The sequence below is a fragment of the Siniperca chuatsi genome, linkage group LG6 (assembly GCF_020085105.1).
Source record: "Siniperca chuatsi isolate FFG_IHB_CAS linkage group LG6, ASM2008510v1, whole genome shotgun sequence".
Classification (NCBI taxonomy): Eukaryota; Metazoa; Chordata; class Actinopteri; order Centrarchiformes; family Sinipercidae; genus Siniperca; species Siniperca chuatsi.
Genome location: NC_058047.1, coordinates 10012902 through 10030196, shown reverse-complemented (window position 1 = coordinate 10030196; position 17295 = coordinate 10012902). Strand labels below are relative to the sequence as shown.

The 17295-nt window shown below is 39.8% G+C and overlaps 1 protein-coding gene across 2 annotated transcripts in view; it reads right to left on the bottom strand.

Annotated features, from left to right (window-relative positions):
• The window catches only part of ano8b (anoctamin 8b), a 39949-nt gene extending 24458 nt beyond the window's left edge, over positions 1 to 15491 (bottom strand). The window contains exons 1-2 of one of the 2 annotated variants that reach the window (XM_044198516.1): positions 15040 to 15178; positions 1078 to 1152 (exon numbers count right to left, since the gene is read on the bottom strand). In XM_044198516.1, the coding sequence (XP_044054451.1) occupies positions 1078 to 1108 (31 nt within the window). In that variant the 5' untranslated portion in view covers positions 1109 to 1152; positions 15040 to 15178. Of the gene's footprint in view, positions 1 to 1077; positions 1153 to 15039 lie in introns of both variants that reach the window. The other variant, XM_044198514.1, reaches the window with a different exon arrangement.
• Between the last annotated feature and the right edge of the window lie 1804 nt (positions 15492 to 17295).

Genomic DNA, 17295 nt, shown 5'->3' with positions numbered 1-17295 from the left:
CTCAGTCTGCTCTTCTCTTCCACACCATGGACCTCTAAGTCTCTCTCTCTCGCCTATATCTTTTTGCCGCTACCCTCCCTGCCTCTTTCTCTCATCCAAATCCTCTCTTTTACACCCTTGGGCAGAATCTCTCAGTCCCTCCTTCTCTCCATGCTTTCTTTTTTATCTCTTTCTCTCTCTCTCAGCTCTCCTGACTTCGCTCTCACTCAGGCTGTCTCAAGAGGTATTTGTCATCATTGTGTACATGGAGCTCCTATGGATGATGCCTTTAAACTAGGCAGAGGGAAAGAAGAGGGGGAATACTTGATAGTGATACAGATAAACCTGGGTAAACAAAGTGCAGATGCTTCAGTGGCCAAACACTAACACAACAGTGTTTTTTTGCCATTAGCAGTAGCATTACCAAAAACCATCTCTCATCACTCAGTAAATTGAAAGACATTGAAAGGACTGAAGGTACATAATGAAGATCATGCTGTAAGTTTCCTTTTAAAGACAAGTGACAGCTGGCTAGGCTCAATATCGGCTGTTATGAATTTTTTAATCAAAACTGGTTTTCTGTAGGTTTCTGTAGCTGCATTGCCATCAGCCTGCAATCAGGCCTGATGCTAATTAACCAACGTCTTTCTCCAGCCATTAATTAATTCTGCTGACATAGCATCACATTGCCATACCTTGAGCCATGCTGCTAGAGTAGCTAAAAACATCACTAAAGAGACCTGTTGAGATAAAAGAACATGTATATGGTGTAATTGAGATTAGTCTTTCTTCAGGAGGGAGATAAAAGATGTCTGTTCCACCTTTGTGACAAATGGTGGATGTCAGAACTTGTGTTTCCTCATTAACATGTGTAGGTAGGATAATAGGGACTCGTCCTTGGCTTAAAAAAAAACAATGATTACATGTGACACCGGAGCTGCCCGTGGCTGAGGGCCAAGAGAAGGACGAGGCAAGACCATGTAGGAAGAATAGAGCCACAGTGCTCACACAGCAGAATAGCTGAAGTATCACGTTTCCCCATCCCATCTTCTTTCTCTTTTTTACATTTGTTTTTGCTGGGGCGCAATGGTAGCTCACCTGGTAGAGTGCACCCTTTGCTGCATGTCATCCCCTCTCTCACTCCCACCTTGCTTGTCTATCTCTGCAGCCAAACTGTCAAATAAAGGAAAAAACAACAACATTTGTCTCTGCTCCTCACTTAGTCTCACTAAATTGGCCTTAATTTCCCACTCTCTCTCTTTCTGCCAAGTAGGCTAATCAGTAGTTCATTGTAGGTTAGCTGGTTAATTTGGGTGAGCTACCTCAGTGAAGAAGCAAAGAAGCAGGGGTTGAGCTGTCATATTTGTTATAAAGCTACGGTTAAATTGAGGTAAAGGATGCAGTCTACTATTCAGTCAGGTAACAATCACGAATCAAAGCCAGTGTTGAATTCCTTTCATGCCTCGTAGATGCAGACTACTCCTTCAGACAACCACAGACTGGTTATCTAACTGGCTGAATTGAGCATTGTCAAGGGGGAGATTACGAATTATGAATAAGCGAGTGGTGATGATGAATATAGTGGAGTGAATAGCAGCCTTTGTGGAGCAAACAGACCTCGTTGTTGAGTAGTGAGCAACTGCCAAAGTGGAGGAAGGGTTTTCTGATTAACACAAGGACACGGATTACACACAACAACAAAGCGAACACACGCATGTGGTCATTTCTCTGTTGTACTGTATGGAGCAGGTTAAGGGTCACTGTAACACCATGGCATTTTTGGAAGGTACCAGATATTCGGATACAGCATGGCTAAATACCTTGAAAAAATTTAAATCAAGATGGAATTGATAACAGTCTTAAAGAAATACTCTTTTTCACTTTCTTGCTAAGAGTTAGATGAGAAGATGGATACCGCTCTCATATCTGTCGGTTCAATATGAAGCTGGAGCAAGCAGCTGGTTATCTTAGCTTAGCATAAAGACTAGAAACAGCTAGTCTGGTTCTTCTTGTGTTTTTTTTTTTGGTACAGATTAAACAGATGAGATATAACGTGTTAATAAGTTAGTTTTAGAGGTGCTGGTAGGTGGATTTTGTTACCTTCGGACAGAGCCATGCTAGGTGTTACCCCCGTTTCCAGTCTTTATGCTAAGCTAAGCTAACCGGCTGCTGGCTGTAGCTTTATTCTGAACGCAAAGACATGAGTGGTATCGATCTTCTCATTTAACTCTTGGCAAGAAAGCAAATACACCACATATTTCCCACTATATGTTACTATTCCTTTAACTTGAAAGTGTTACCCATAAAGGAAGGAGGGGGGGCTGCTGCATTACAATGCAAATTTAATCATTATGACACAAACATTTTTCTTATTCGGAGCACAGAGGGTTATATGGAGGACCAAACAACTCGTTCGCGTTCAGAGAAAACAGACTACAAATACCTGCCAATACTCCCGTTTTTCCCGGGTTTCTCCCATATTTCAAGGCCATCTCCCGGCGCCCTCCTGTCTTGTTGTTTCTCCCGGGAAACTCCCATAATTTGCATGGCCCTCAAACGTTATTATGAATGCACAGATCCAAGTTTTGGATTTTTGTCTGAGGCCCCCAAGTTGCCTGATTGTCAATGAAACATATCTACACACACTGTTCACACACTAGGCTACAAACAATTTCAACCCATCTGTTACCGCAACCTGGCAACACACACCACGGTCCAAGGGGTGCATGCACAGCTGCTCTCTCTCTGCAGGCAGACGGGCCAGCTAAGTTAATCTTAACTGTTGTCAGCTAAGTTGTGTGCTCCCCCCCCCCGCCATCACCGAAAAAAACTCCTGTATTTTGAAACCTACATGTTGGCAGGTATGCTCAAACATTTTTAAGGAGCTTTAACAGAGGGCAATAGTGTCTAATGTAGGCCTGTTACTGTCCATCCAATTGACTGTACCAGACTCAAACCTAGCAACCTTCTGTCTTGGAAAGTTGTAGCCAGAACTATTTAGTGAAGATTCATTGAATTATGGGAATGCATTATATATTTATATTGCTTTCATCAAACTTGAGGGGATTCAGTTTGTGTCAGTGTCTTAGGTCAATCATAATTATAATCATCTTAATCATTAAATAATCAGGCACTTCAATGAACATCAGGCAAACTGGGTATTTCTATTCAGAAATTATCCTGTGTACTATGGCAATAGAAGAAGAAACGATAATAGAAAAGTGAATTTAAGATACTGTAGCAGTGAGTCAGTCAGTCTGATGGCTGTGACTAACCAATCTGTAAGATGGTAAGATATTCTATTCCTGGACAGGAAAGATGGGAGGTAGGCTCAGAGTCAGATCAATACCCAGAGGAACCAGTGATTATTGTACATTACTACCCCATTCCTCCCATTTCCTTTCCCGCTCAATGACAAGCAGAGGAAGACATCTTTAATGACTTAGTCAGCTTTGATTTTTCGTGCCTTTCAAAAAGGAGATTTAGGAATATCTATGCAGCATTTCATCCTGACTTATTTAGCTCTGGAGTTTCTATAGAGGAATGCTAGGAAGGTCAGTAACACTATTATAGATATATCAATTCAAATGGAAATGAGATATTTTTTTTAAACAAATACATTTTTAAGTACTGTAGAAGCAGCATAGGAAGTGTGACATGGTTGTTTTATTAAAATAGATAATGACTGCAAATTCGAGCAAATTCAACCCAACTGGAGCAACTGATTTTACAGTTTTTCAAAGTCGCTGCACCTTTAAGTTGGTGAAGTCTCGTCAGTTTAAAAAAAGAGGCAAATTAATTATTCCTCTCTTTGTGAAAGGAGACAGTCAAACTCAAAGAGCTTCACACAAACAACAGGCTGTTGACTCTAGTGCTTCAATAAACACCAATCAGGAGCAAAGTGAAAAACTGGAGATTTCTCACTGTCAAATGCAAGTACGGAATTCACAGCAGTGGCAATGCAGTTTATTTTCCTTAACAGACAATTTCTTCAGACATCATCACTGCACAATTGCAGCCTTCTTATAGCACTTTGTTAAGGAAAATGACAGGAGTAAAAGCTGCAGCAAGCATAACACAGATCACCAGAATCATGATTCTCTGACGTATGACAAAAAGATGCGTAGCCAACAAAACAGACATGTTGCTGCAGAGTATACAGTATGTTCTTTTATATGTGATGGTGTGGACTGAACGGTAAACAAAAAGGCAGGGAGAAAAGAGAAAATAAAGGGGTAAAAGCAGAGGAAATATATGAGAAGGAAGCACAATAAAAAAAGCCTTTACTTGACTGATGAAAGCCTACAACAGTAAACATTGACAATGTGCAAATATGAGCTGGAACAGAATGTTCCTCCTTAGCTGTAGGAAGACTTTCACCACATTCAAAATCTTATTAAAAGGTAGGGGCCAGAATCTGACTGGGCTTGTCAGACGAGGAACAAAAGATGCAAACCAAATTAAACAAAAAGGAGAACTTCCTCAGTACTAATTACACACTCCGACCGCTTCAACCCTTCAGTGGAACCAACAGAGCTTTATTTTTAAATTCTAGTGGAGATCCCAAAGCTCCCAAAGATACCACAGATGTCAGGCTAAATTATGGGAAACGTGTGTATAAAATGATGCACAAGATAACAAGAATATTTCCATTTGATGGAATGGGGCAGCCATAAAAACATGGAGTCTTAGGTTTAAATACTTCATTCAGTGTAAACATCAAGTGGGTTCAATGAAGAGCTGGAACAAGCTGCTACAGAATATATATATATATATATATATATATATATGAGATATTGTTAGACAGTGTGGAAATTGCTATTTTTTTCCAACCTAAAAGCTACTTACTGGTAAATATAAAAGAAAAGCTGGAATTTAAGGGGCTAATCTAAGGTGTAACTATAATCAATATTTTCATAATAATGTATCAAATGACAACGTGAATACAGTGTGACAATGTGAAAGGGGTCAGTGATAAAACTGCAGAGAATTGTCAACTGAATCTTCAGCTCAAACTATAGGATGCTTGTTCCTTGGCTCCACAGCTGTTTTTTGAAGGTTAAAAAGGCACTGGCAATAGAGAAAGTCCAAAAGAGACTTAAAATAAAATAAAATAAAAATAATGCAGTGCCTTGGTGACAGACGCTGCTTCTGGCAAGCATAAAAATTAACATTGTATGAGAAGTGATTCTCCTAAATGTATCTTCTATATCAACAAGGAAAACAGATTAAAAAGGAAGGCCAGCAAAGGGAAAATACTTAATTTTATTAGGAGATTTATTGAGGTGAAATCTCAGGGGAAAACCCTGTGCCAAGCTCCTATCTGTCATCTACAGCTGTGGGCTCTACGCTAATGTATGAGCAGAAAGTGTTGTTTTCCCCATTACAGACCCGCGCACAAGTTACTCTCTCTGAACACTTCAGTTGGAGATAAAGGGTAGAGGCTGATGAGCACTGATTCTGTTCCTCATCACTAAACAAGCTCCCTTCCTGCCCTACACCATCACTAAACAAGATAAAAACATAGAGCCATGCAGGAAAAAAGGTGAACCAACAGAGAAGTGACTCCTGAGTTATGTGGTCGTCAGAGGAAGCCCAAATGCGCTGCGGCACTTTTGAGTGCGCATTACTTTGAACAAACAGATTATGCTGCTTTCTACGAAGGTTTAACTTTGACAATCTGCCTGCTACAGAGGGTAAGGGGGAGAAGACGAGGATTGTTTGCACCTCTCTACCTATCAAACAAATGTAAAAGTATAGTGGCTAAACAAAACGAGTCACAGGAGGGTATAAAGAGGGAAACCTACATTACAGACTGACTGTGCTTTAAAATTCCCTTGCTTCTCATTGACTGGCTCTGTGCTAACACTGACATGGATAATGTGTCTAGTTATTAGCTGGAGGAGAAAGAGCTTTTCTCCCCAATGTGTTGTACATTACACTTTCATAGCCCTTTAGCCTTCTCTGGAGCCTGCAAAGTGGCTAAAGTGGGGCAATTCCCCACAACCGAGGCTAAAAACAGCATTTTTTATGAAAGCAAATTAGGGTCATTAATATTTTGAGCTTGTGAAATGATGTTCACAAATAATTTCACTGCCTGCAGTTATATATATATTATTCACTGTGATATTTTATTTCTCTTGTTGTGAAGCACTGTACTTTGTTTTGATAAGTGCTCTATAAATAAAAGTTTTATTATTATTATTATTATTATTATTATTATTATTATTATTATTATATCACCTTTTGTGTGCATGCAAAAAAAATTTGCATGCACGTATATGAATGTGTGACTTGACTGAAAGTTTTGCAGCCATAGAAATATTTTGTGCATGTGTGAAAAAGTTTTGTGCACACATATAATTTGCACTTGTGTAAAAAACGTTTTGCAGCTGTAGAAATATTTTGTGTATGTGTAATTATGTATTTAATTATGTAAATATGTGCAGGAATATTTTCAACAGTGAGGTTTCACACAGTCTGAGAGCAGACGCACAAATGTCCTATCTTTGTATGCGACATACAAGCTACAAGCTGTGAGTTACAAGCACAAATTTTGGCCCTGTTTTAAGGCCTGTGCTGACTAGCCAATCAGCACGTTTCCCACTGACCATCCAATCAGAGGAAGTCAAACTGTCCAATCAGGGGGCAAAAGGTTTGTTCTCAACTCTTTTCCGGTAAGTAGCTGTGAGTCTCTCCTAACTGCATTAAACCTTGATTTATACATTACCTTTGATCATATGATGCTGCTAATATTTGACAGTAGTGATCCACTTGTGTAATACAGACACTATAGTATAGATGCTTTATATTAGGTATTCATATTTACTTTATATTTGTTCTTTGACATTTCCGGCTGCAACTCACAGCCAGATGACCTGTTAGAGCACAGATGACACTAACATATTGGTTCCTCTCTTAAACAAACAGAACATCAATCCAGTCCTGCGCTTTGGTTGGTAAGTAGAAATATTGGAACTGAAATTGACAACAGACCACATAACTTGACTGTGAATCACTGTTTAGCATCCTTAGACCTTCTCATTTTGTTTAGAAAAATGGCATTCATACATGATTTACAGTAGGTGATGCTTTATTTTATGTACTGTGCTGTAAAGACTATTGCATATCCTCAAGTCCTAAGAGACAATAAGATATTGAAGGGATACAATTTTGCCTTGTTGACACCAAAGTCAGTATTACCACACAACTAAGTTTCTTAAGCAACTTAAATTCATTTATTTAAGACATTTTAACTTCCTGGGAAGTTCTAAATCTCGAATGAGACTTTGATAATAAATAAGGAAATAAATTGTCCACCCTGAAAAGGACTTGGGATTTAAATTAGCTGTGCAGTTGGTTTTCTGACATGAACTGAAAATCTCTTTCTTTCTCTCTCACCCCCCTCATCCTCCTTCCTCTCCTCCCGACCTCCTCCTTCTTTTCTCTAACTGCAAAACATCACTGTTGGTGACTCTGTGGCGACTCAGCAGCAAGTTCACACACAGGAATGAAATGTTAGGCTGAATTACCAGTGTGCCATGAAGATGTCTTATACAGTTAATAAAATGGCAGTGAAACTGAGACTTCTAAAACAGCCCCACTGAGTAGATACATTTCATGACACCAGTGTGTTTCACATAAATCTAGCAATGACTGGAAATGCAGTATTAATAGGGGTATTTGGTAGTGATTATGATTTTACACTCTGTTCATGTGAAGACATTAAAAGCAGACACCTTTAATGACATTTTAGCTTTGGGTAGAAGTTGCTTTATTGGATTTCTTATATCGAAACAACTCTCTAATGTATTCCATTTTGTCTTACAGGTGTCCTGCTGTCCATCTACTCCCCTCTATCAAAGTGGCTCTCTGTCTCTGGAATTTTGAAAACTGAGTGTAAGCAAGTGTAAAAGTAATAACACTGCATACATTGTATTAATTCTCCCTGATTCACATATAATTGTACCTAATCTATAAGCATTCACAATGTTTGAATCAATAAGTGTATATAAGTGCTTTGTTGTTTAAACCTTTATATACTGAAATAAATGAACCATCAGCTGTAAGGAGAAACTATTCTTTGACTCTGATTTTTATATATAAACCCGATTATGACAGTTTAAGGAACTGAATTCAGGTTGCTGTCACTGACATTAAAGTAATTTGTATCATAAACACTAAAATATACAAATTCCATAGTGTTCAGTTATTGTCAGTTAAGTACAACATTTGACCATCGGTATAGTGCTTTAAAATACTTAAACACCCTTCCTGTCCGTCCCATATCTGAGATTGGACGTTTCAATATTTTCAGCAAATAGACCGTTAGTTGTTAGTCGTTAGTTGTTGACTCTTGTGCATTTAAATCTGTAAGTAATGGTAGCATTGAAATAGTATAAATATATAATATTCATCCTTTCTGGTGTACCTTAAATGTTTGTCTTACCTTAGATATCGATAATATCTTAACAGGCTTGACAAAAATCAACTGAATAGTTTTGAAACATAAATGTGAACTCTTTTCTGTGTTAAATTACCATTCCTAAGTGGTTTTGATTACTAAATGCATCTATCTTCTGATCCTGCTACATTAACAGCCTAATCTTTTATCATTAATATTGTGTTCAATATATTGGTTGTGTACAATAAAACATTACATTTGTGGTTTTGGAGCACAACAACAATGCCAAGGAAGGAGGTCAACATGATGCATCATGTGTACCACAGGTATCATATGCTGACATTGTAAAGAGAGGACTTACAATAATTACAATAATTGTCAAGTTTTTAAAAATGAAAAAATATCATTTTCATCATTTATTTATCTTTTGCACAAAAAATCCTAGAAAAGACTTGAGAACAAACTGGACCCATCTCCCTCAGGCTCCTCCATGTTGACTCCAGCATACTACAGATGGACGAAGTAACCAGAACGCCTACAACCTTTTGCCCCCTGTTTGGACAGTTTGACTTCCTCTGATTGGATGGTCAGTGGGAAACGTGCTAAACAGGGCCAAACGTGCTGAACATGGCCAAAATTCATGCTTGTAACTCACAGCATACAAAGATAGGACATTTGTTTGTCTGCTCTCAAACTGTGTGAAATCTCACTGTTGAAAATATTCCTGCACGTATTTAAATTACACATACACAAAATATTTCTACAGCTGCAAAACGTTTTTTACACAAGTGCGAATTATATCTGTGTGCACAAAATTTTTTCACACATGCACAAAAAATGTATACGGCTGCAAAACATTTTTACAAAGTCACACATTCATATACGTGCATGCAAAAAAATTTCACATGCACACAAAAAGTGATATACAACTCCAGGCTGTGAAATTATTTGTGAACATCATTTCACAAGCTCAAAATATTAATGATCCTAATTTGCTTCCATAATTTTTCACCATGGCCATTGTATTTCTCCTGGCTTTGCTTAGCAACTACCAAAAAAAAAGAAAAAAAGAAGGCAATCAAATCCAGGCCTAGTTGGTACAGTCAAAGATGATAAAGAACAAGGTGACCGAATGCACTACTTTTTCCTTCGGGAATGTAATATCAGTTACACACAGGAGGAGGCTGGTTATTGACTCTGCTTTGATCACAGAGAATGGAGCCTAAACTCACCGATAAGGTCTCTGCGACACTGCTTCCACACAAGGCAGGAGACAGGCAACACCAGCAGCACTCTCTCTGTGCTTGGAGTGCATTAAGCTCTGGAATGTGCAATATCATTTTCTGCTTACAGGTTGATAATCTTCATGGCTATAAATGGAAAACTGTAAATTTCCAGAGAGCATGAATGGGGATTTAGAAGTTGGTTGGCTAGAGGCAAAGAGGCATTATGGGTGATATGATTAAGCCATTAAAAACTTTAGAATCTAGGGCAAGTGAATCACCACTGGCAAGACAGATGGTTTATCACAACTCAGGGAAAGTGTTTGTAACTTCCTAAAACATACCCGCATTTAATGACTCTGGATATAGGTATCTACACAGCAATTACAGGAGGATGCCTTCCCCTGAAGGTGTTCGACAGTGCAGGCGGTACATGTATGATCATCTCTACATTTGGAAAATCAAGCCAACAAGAATCAAGTAACACAAAGGTACGCCGAGCTGTTGGTCGAAGGGTGCGGCCACACTCATCCGTCACTAAGCGGATATAAATTCAACAGAGCGTGCTAGTCACAGTTTGTTTAAGAATTTATTTGCAAGAAACACATCCTTGAATCTACTGTTTAAACACACAATGGCAACTCTGAAACATATCATCTCCAAAAATATTCTTTCTCAAACATTTTCTGTACCTCAAAATGGGCAAATAATAATAATAATAATAATAATAATAATAATAATAATAATAATAATAATCTGGCAAATAAGGATCATCATCAGCCCTGTGCAACAAAAAGACTTTCCTCAGTGAAAAAAAGAACTTAAACAAAACAGATCAGTGTGGCCACACCCTTTCAGGTCACCTAGCTTTTCAAGAAGGCCTTTCTGGAAGAAAAAAAAAAAAGTTTTCTCCTGATCGATTCCGATGCCTCAACTCAGGGTACCTGCAGAGATACCATGCTGTCTTTCCCCCGATTTTAAATCTGAATACCACACAGTGTGGAACTCATTGGACTAATTTTTATGTAAGGTAATATGAGGCCAGGGACTGACACTAAAAACTGAGTCAATGGCCCAATGTGACTGAATGATCATCATCATGGCCGATTCATGATTTGCTTAATAAGGTCAATGTTTGGAGTGGTGCATCCCTAATACTCAAAGGAAGACGAGGTGATAAATCTTATGATTCTTGCAGCAGAAACATGAGTTTGGGTAGTTTGCATGAGCAGACACAGCCACTATGCCTGGAAATAGACTATGAAACAAGTACCAGCCATACAAACTAACATCATCTATTGACAGAAAATCTATTCAAATAAATGCAGCATTAACTGCAGTGTTTACCATCATCTGACTAGCACCTACTTCACTGTAATGATCTAAATTTTAAGGCAAGCTGCTCATAATAAATATGAAGCGTGCTTAATTTTTATAGTTAGCCTGATGGTCCTCTAAATTCTACCATGAAATGTCTTCCCCCATCAATAGCTGGTTCACCAAAGTGATCTGTCACTTGTGCGTTTGACCAATCAGGTATGGTTAATAAAGCTCCAACATTACTAGTAGCAAGGTCACCACACATAGAGGCAATTTCCCTTGATTGCTAATGGAGCTAATGTGCAGCTCAGCACTTGGAGAGGAGAAGGAGAACAGGAAATATATTTCTGTGTTGAGTGAGATAGGCAAAGAGATGCAGAGAGAGAGGCATTAAGTTCAGAGTCATTAGGCACAACACACTGCTGTCATTATATCATACTGCATTACATTCATCAGCCCCTTCATTTATGAAGCTGTGGGATGCCACAAAACCAAGGGCTCAGTCTGTCTGCTGCTGTGAAAAACAGTTCATCTTTTGGAAAGTTCAGTGTGATGGTTTTTCCTCTCAACGCTGCCCTGCCTTACACTGCTGTATTTAAAGCAACCTGTGTGACACTGAACCTTACTAAATCTGTCTGAAGCAAAGCCGAGGTATTCTACTTGCTTAAGAGGCAGTGATAGCGAGAGAGCAGAGCCCTGGCCAAGAGTCTATGGACTAGTGCAGATCCCTGCTTGATACATTTTTCTCATGCATTTTGCAGACTGTAAAGTGCATGTGTTAATGCCAAGCATCAAGGATGGAGTTAAATAAGATGTATAATGGACGGTATATATAAAAAGGACCCTTCAGATCGTACAACTGCCTCAGAAAAGACTTCACTATCAGATCAGAACACGGGTGAAAAAAGGGTTTGACCTATCATTTTAGATCGACTTGACTTGCTTAACCTGCACACATTTATAAATTTCATAAATTTCATTAACAGCTTGTGTCATAGCTGTTGTGAAGAATACCTATGCATGTAGCTACAATACATTCATCAAGTAATTTGGACACTGTCCTGATGAGAGAAACTATCATCAACACAATCAACACCATCTCATTAAGCCCCAAGTTTTAGCAGCCCACAACAAAAAACACTCACTTCCTGAAGATAAAATACAGAATAAAAGTTAAAAAAAGGTCATTTGTAGTACAATAGAGCGAGTTCAAATCACACAGATTTTCAGACACAAAATTTCAGGCTGCAACCAATTATCATCAAGCCCTTTTCCAAAGTGAGAATGAATTTCACCGTATATCCTAACAAATGTCCTACATCCTCAGACACTGTGCTGTATGATTGGGCAACCACAAATTACATGACCTGATTTCCATAACACAGAATCTTATCAACACTGGCCTCAGAGGGAACACAAACTAATTGGTGAGACTTTTACGTTGCTTTTTCTAATGATGGGGGCTTAATTTATCTTTGAAAAGCGGCCTTGTGAGTTTCAAGCTACAAAAGGAAGATGGTTGAGAGGATCAAAGTCATTCCAGTCTACTGTGGAGGGATTAGGAAAATATGGTGGAGGCATGGAGACAATCAAGCATCCAAACCTACAGTGAGGAAAATCCTTCCAGGCTGCAAGCAAAATCTCAACTGGAGAAATCACCCTGACTTGCTGCTGTGCTAGCTGACTGACACTGACACGTGTAAGGGCGGTTATGTGATATCATGGTAATCCCACTGAAGTCCCTAAAACTCAAGCCTTCTCTCTCATGACCCGTGCGAGTTAACAGGCAAGTGGGGGCTGGAGGTTTTAAGAGGGCAAGACAGTCACTGCTCTTATCATTTCTGATACACATCCTACCTTTGATACCTTTCAACAACACATTGTGATGTAGTTTTGTTATTGTCTGAGATGCATGTGGTCTTCAGTTTCAGTTTAGACATTTTACCATCCCTAAGGCTGTAGTTTCTGCATTCACTGTCAGACATAGTATTCTCCAAAAAACAAAACAGAAAACAGGAAGGAGGGGCTACTTAGATTTGACAGGAGTTTAACACAAAGCAGGTGCTCCTGATGTGTCGGTAGGCAAATTCTGTCCACAAAAAAGGGAATGGATCCCTCCAAAAAACATTTTTTCTTTCTCCTATTATCTTATTTATTTGTATTATCTTTTTTGGTGTGGGTTCTTTTACTTGTATTATTATTATGTACTGTTTCAAGAAAACCTATAGCCTATGTGTTCATTACTGTTATCTGTGATATAGTCTTCATTCATTGAATGATTACAGGTGTAATGAGGGAGCCGGATGTGGCTGTGGAAATTCTCATGTGTGATTGAAGCTTATTCTCACATTATTCACTTGTCATGTAGCCACTATAGTAAAGGCTTTTTAACTTTTGTACTTTAACAAAGCAGTGTGCCTTGATTTTTCGTGTGGACTTAATATTCCAGACATTTAGAGGTGGGCTAAAACACAGTTTCTCAAACCTATTCATGTCAAAGAAACGCAAGAATAAACATTTATGTAGGTATCATTTAAACTTCTACAAGACTATACCTGATACAATATCTGAGTTTTCAGCACTGATATGCAAACAATACCTTATCAATATCCTACTTTAAGAAACATGAACATGTTTTGTCTATAATCCCTTTTCTTACTTTAACAGAAGAAGCCAAAGTATTAATGTCTAAACACATGCAGCCATACAAGACCATTGCCTAAATAAAATTGGCAACTATTAACTAATAGGATCTGTCTGATCAAAGAATACAGAAACATTTTGGTCAGTAACAAAAAAGTATTGAGTCTCAATACTCAGCCCTACACATTTTAGACCACTGACCCATTTATTAAGGGTTTGGTACCAGTAAACTCATGTGAGTAGATGTTTGCTATCTGCCTCTACCCTCACAGGTTTAGACCCCCAGCACTGCTTCTAGCTAATGAAGTACCTGTAAAATTGCACTAATCTTCACTTTGCTGTCCCTCCAACCACTCTAGTAACCCATTCAAGGACTCACTCAAAAGGATGACATCAGGCTGCTCCTCCAGTCAGCAGCAACCTGCTCAGGTTATCTCAGACCAGGTGTGGAAAGGTGCGTTCATCCGCTGACAGCCCACTGCATCACTCTGCAGCAGTACTCGCAGGGAGCACAGAGTCTGTCTCTGCACACCGTACACAGGAAAACAACCCTGGCTCGGCAGCTGAGGCTCTCTAGGCTAATATTGTGGTCTGTTCCAAAAATAGCCTCGCTTGCAATTCTCTTAACAAGACAACTGTGATATGGCCTATTCAAATCCACTATCAGTGTCATGGAGTGTAGACAGAAAGCATGTTTGTTATGCTTACCCTGTATAAAAAAAAGATAAATACTACTATAATTTTACACAGCACTGGGGTATAAATCATACCACACATACAAAAGTAACAAATTATGGGGATATTATTGTAAGAGGGGCAGCCTTTGTGGCTTAACCCTCATTGAAATGATAAAACATGCACTAATAGCATGGCAACTGATACTGAGGCAGTAACATAGACAATAGCAGTCTAGTCAGGCTACAATAGTTTAGAAATCCCTGGATGACATCATGAAGTTAATAAACATTTGGTTACCTGGAGGAAAGATGGGCAGATCTCACAGATAATACAGAACTGAACGGAAACCCCTTTAATAAAAACAACAAGCAGCCAATCATAGCCTACTATCAGCAATTACTACAAGTACCCATAGGAATACTGTGGAAATAGGCTTGTCATGACAGGAGGTAGGCTAATACACAATAACCGCCAATAAGGTCAAAACCAGACACTAGGATCTGGCAAAATGTAGCCATTTTCCTAAAGAGAGAATATAATATCAATAGGGTAATTTTAAAAAGCCGCATCTAGAGGAACATGCAATATAAGTCAAAGCCATTATTTATAGGCCTGTGGTCTAATCAGTTGGTAATTTTGGGACGCCCTCGTGGAGACAAAAGAACGGTGCCGCGAGGTATTTCATAGTGCGGTGCTCGTCTCGTTTCCCAACATCACATTCACCTGTCCTCTCTTCCTTTAACCGCTTCCTAAACCGCATCGTCAGAAGCGAAAGAGGCACACTCGACTCACCCAGTACACCGGAGGAGGCTTGTGGCGGGGCAGCGCCCGGCTCCGGCCTCTCCGAGTCTCCCTGCTGCGCTCGGTGTCGGTGCCGGGAGCTCTCGGAGCCGTCGCCGGCGGTGGTCGCACCACTGGCGGCCGCCGCGACTGCAGCGCCTGTCCCCGCGTCTGGCATGCTCTCTATCAGCGAGGAGCAACGGAAGATGAAGATATTCTCCGGGAAATTGTGGAATGGTATCGCATCTCAGGAGGAGGGCAAAGCATGGGTGTAGCGCGGCGGCCGGCGGGGGTCCGAATGAAGGGTTAAATGAGTGTGAAAGTGAAGTGAAGGTTGTCGGTGTCGGTGCAGCGGCGGATCATCCTGGTGGTACTCTGGGGCAGGATGCGCGGCTAGCTGGAGAGTGCTTTTCCGACGACTGTAGAGGAGGGACAAAGACAGGGAGGGCGGAGGGAGGGGGCTGGGTGACACACACATGCACATCAATAGTAGCCTGATGATTTTATGAGTAATGTCCCAGACTATTGTAAGACGAATATCAGAAATTTGAAGTGTGAAGTCAAGTTAGGTAACTATTATTACAAACTCACTTCATGCACAGCAAACTTTAAGACTTAAAAATCCTGCAGACGTATTTTAGGAACATAATAGTGATTTTTCATAGGCTACATGCATGTCCTTGAAGTTTTGCTGTCCTCCAGGAGAAATCTATATTTATCCCCTACAGTGACATCTGCCAGCAGCCAGGCTTCACACTGTTGCCAGAAATAGAATCCGCTTGGCTACATTAATGTAAAACCCAGGCAAACAAAATGCATAGACAATATTACTCATGTGATCACCAAAATGCTGTTAATTCTTCTGCACTTTTAGAGATTTATGTACCCTCCTTAAGTTTAATCACAATAATCCTGCAGCAGCAGGTCTTCCAGGCAGGTGATTTCTGCAGTCCAGCAGGTAGACTATTGCTCCTGTGTGACTGTGAATGCACTGTCCTGTCCTGGAAGATTAAATAGACTATGACTTATTTATTAATGCAAAAAATACCTTCATAGATTAAATTTTTAGCGACACTCAAGTCTGAGGACAAGTAACGTCTCTTCACTTAAGTCCACCGGACACTCACACAAACACATTGTGTATGCAGCAGCTGTGTTATCTTCATTTTTATAGTATAAACTGTTGCACTTCATCACTATACCATCCACATCAATAAACTAAGCATGAAGGCCTACTTTTCCAACCAAATGTGTTGTCATGTCTGCTCACAGTTGTCTTATGTCTTATATAATGGGCAAACAATAGTCAACCCATACCAAAGCAAGCCTACACCCAAACACATCCTTCAAAACAAACACTGATGGTGCAGACTCTACTGGTATCATGAATGACAACAGTTTTACAACCAGTGGAGGAGTTGTTAAACTGCGTGTGAGGTGTATGTGTGTGTGTGTGTGTAAGGAGGGTGGAGGCAATTTGTTCCTAACAAAGAGAATTTCATTATCTTTAATCAGATCCATGGTCTGATTAACAGTCTTTTTGGTCAGATGAGACAACGATGTTTGTGCATTGATGGTGCTCAACAGCTGTGAGGTGGCAGCTGTCATGTCACACACAGAGCAGCCAATAAATTATTGAGATCCCAGGTTAAAGATTGCTCCCCGGGCCTCAGGCCATACCTCTTCAGCATGTACACAATCTATCTCCTTGGCCAGTCCTCCTGGATGCCATGTTTCACTGTACAGCCATGCAGGCAGGCAGACTTGCAGACAGGCAGCTCTCCCCATCGTAAGGCTCCCAGCTCAGAAGTACCTCGTCTTCCAGCAGAAATTCTGCTTACTCACCACCCTCTGGACTGACACTTGCAAGGAACTGCAGTGAGGCACACACACACACACACACACACACACACACCAGTGCACATGTCGCCCTTGCTCTGTGTTTACATTCTGTGATATGCATGATGTATGTAGGCCATAAAGGACTACAGACCACACCATCAACAATTCTTAGAAACAACTCATTCTACGCAACACACAGCAAAACGATGAGTAATAATTGAATTCTGTGAAAATTAACACGATGACAGAGTTGATATACAGTAAAAAGAGACAATTTTGTCTTTGAAGGAGCACATTTTTTGTAATTTCTGTGCCTTTTTTGTCCTAAAATACATTCTTTCATCTAAATTGAGTTGTCCATTATTTGTCAGTTTCTGTTTTGCAGGAAGCATCACTACTAACACTTTCCATGATCTGTCACTGGGT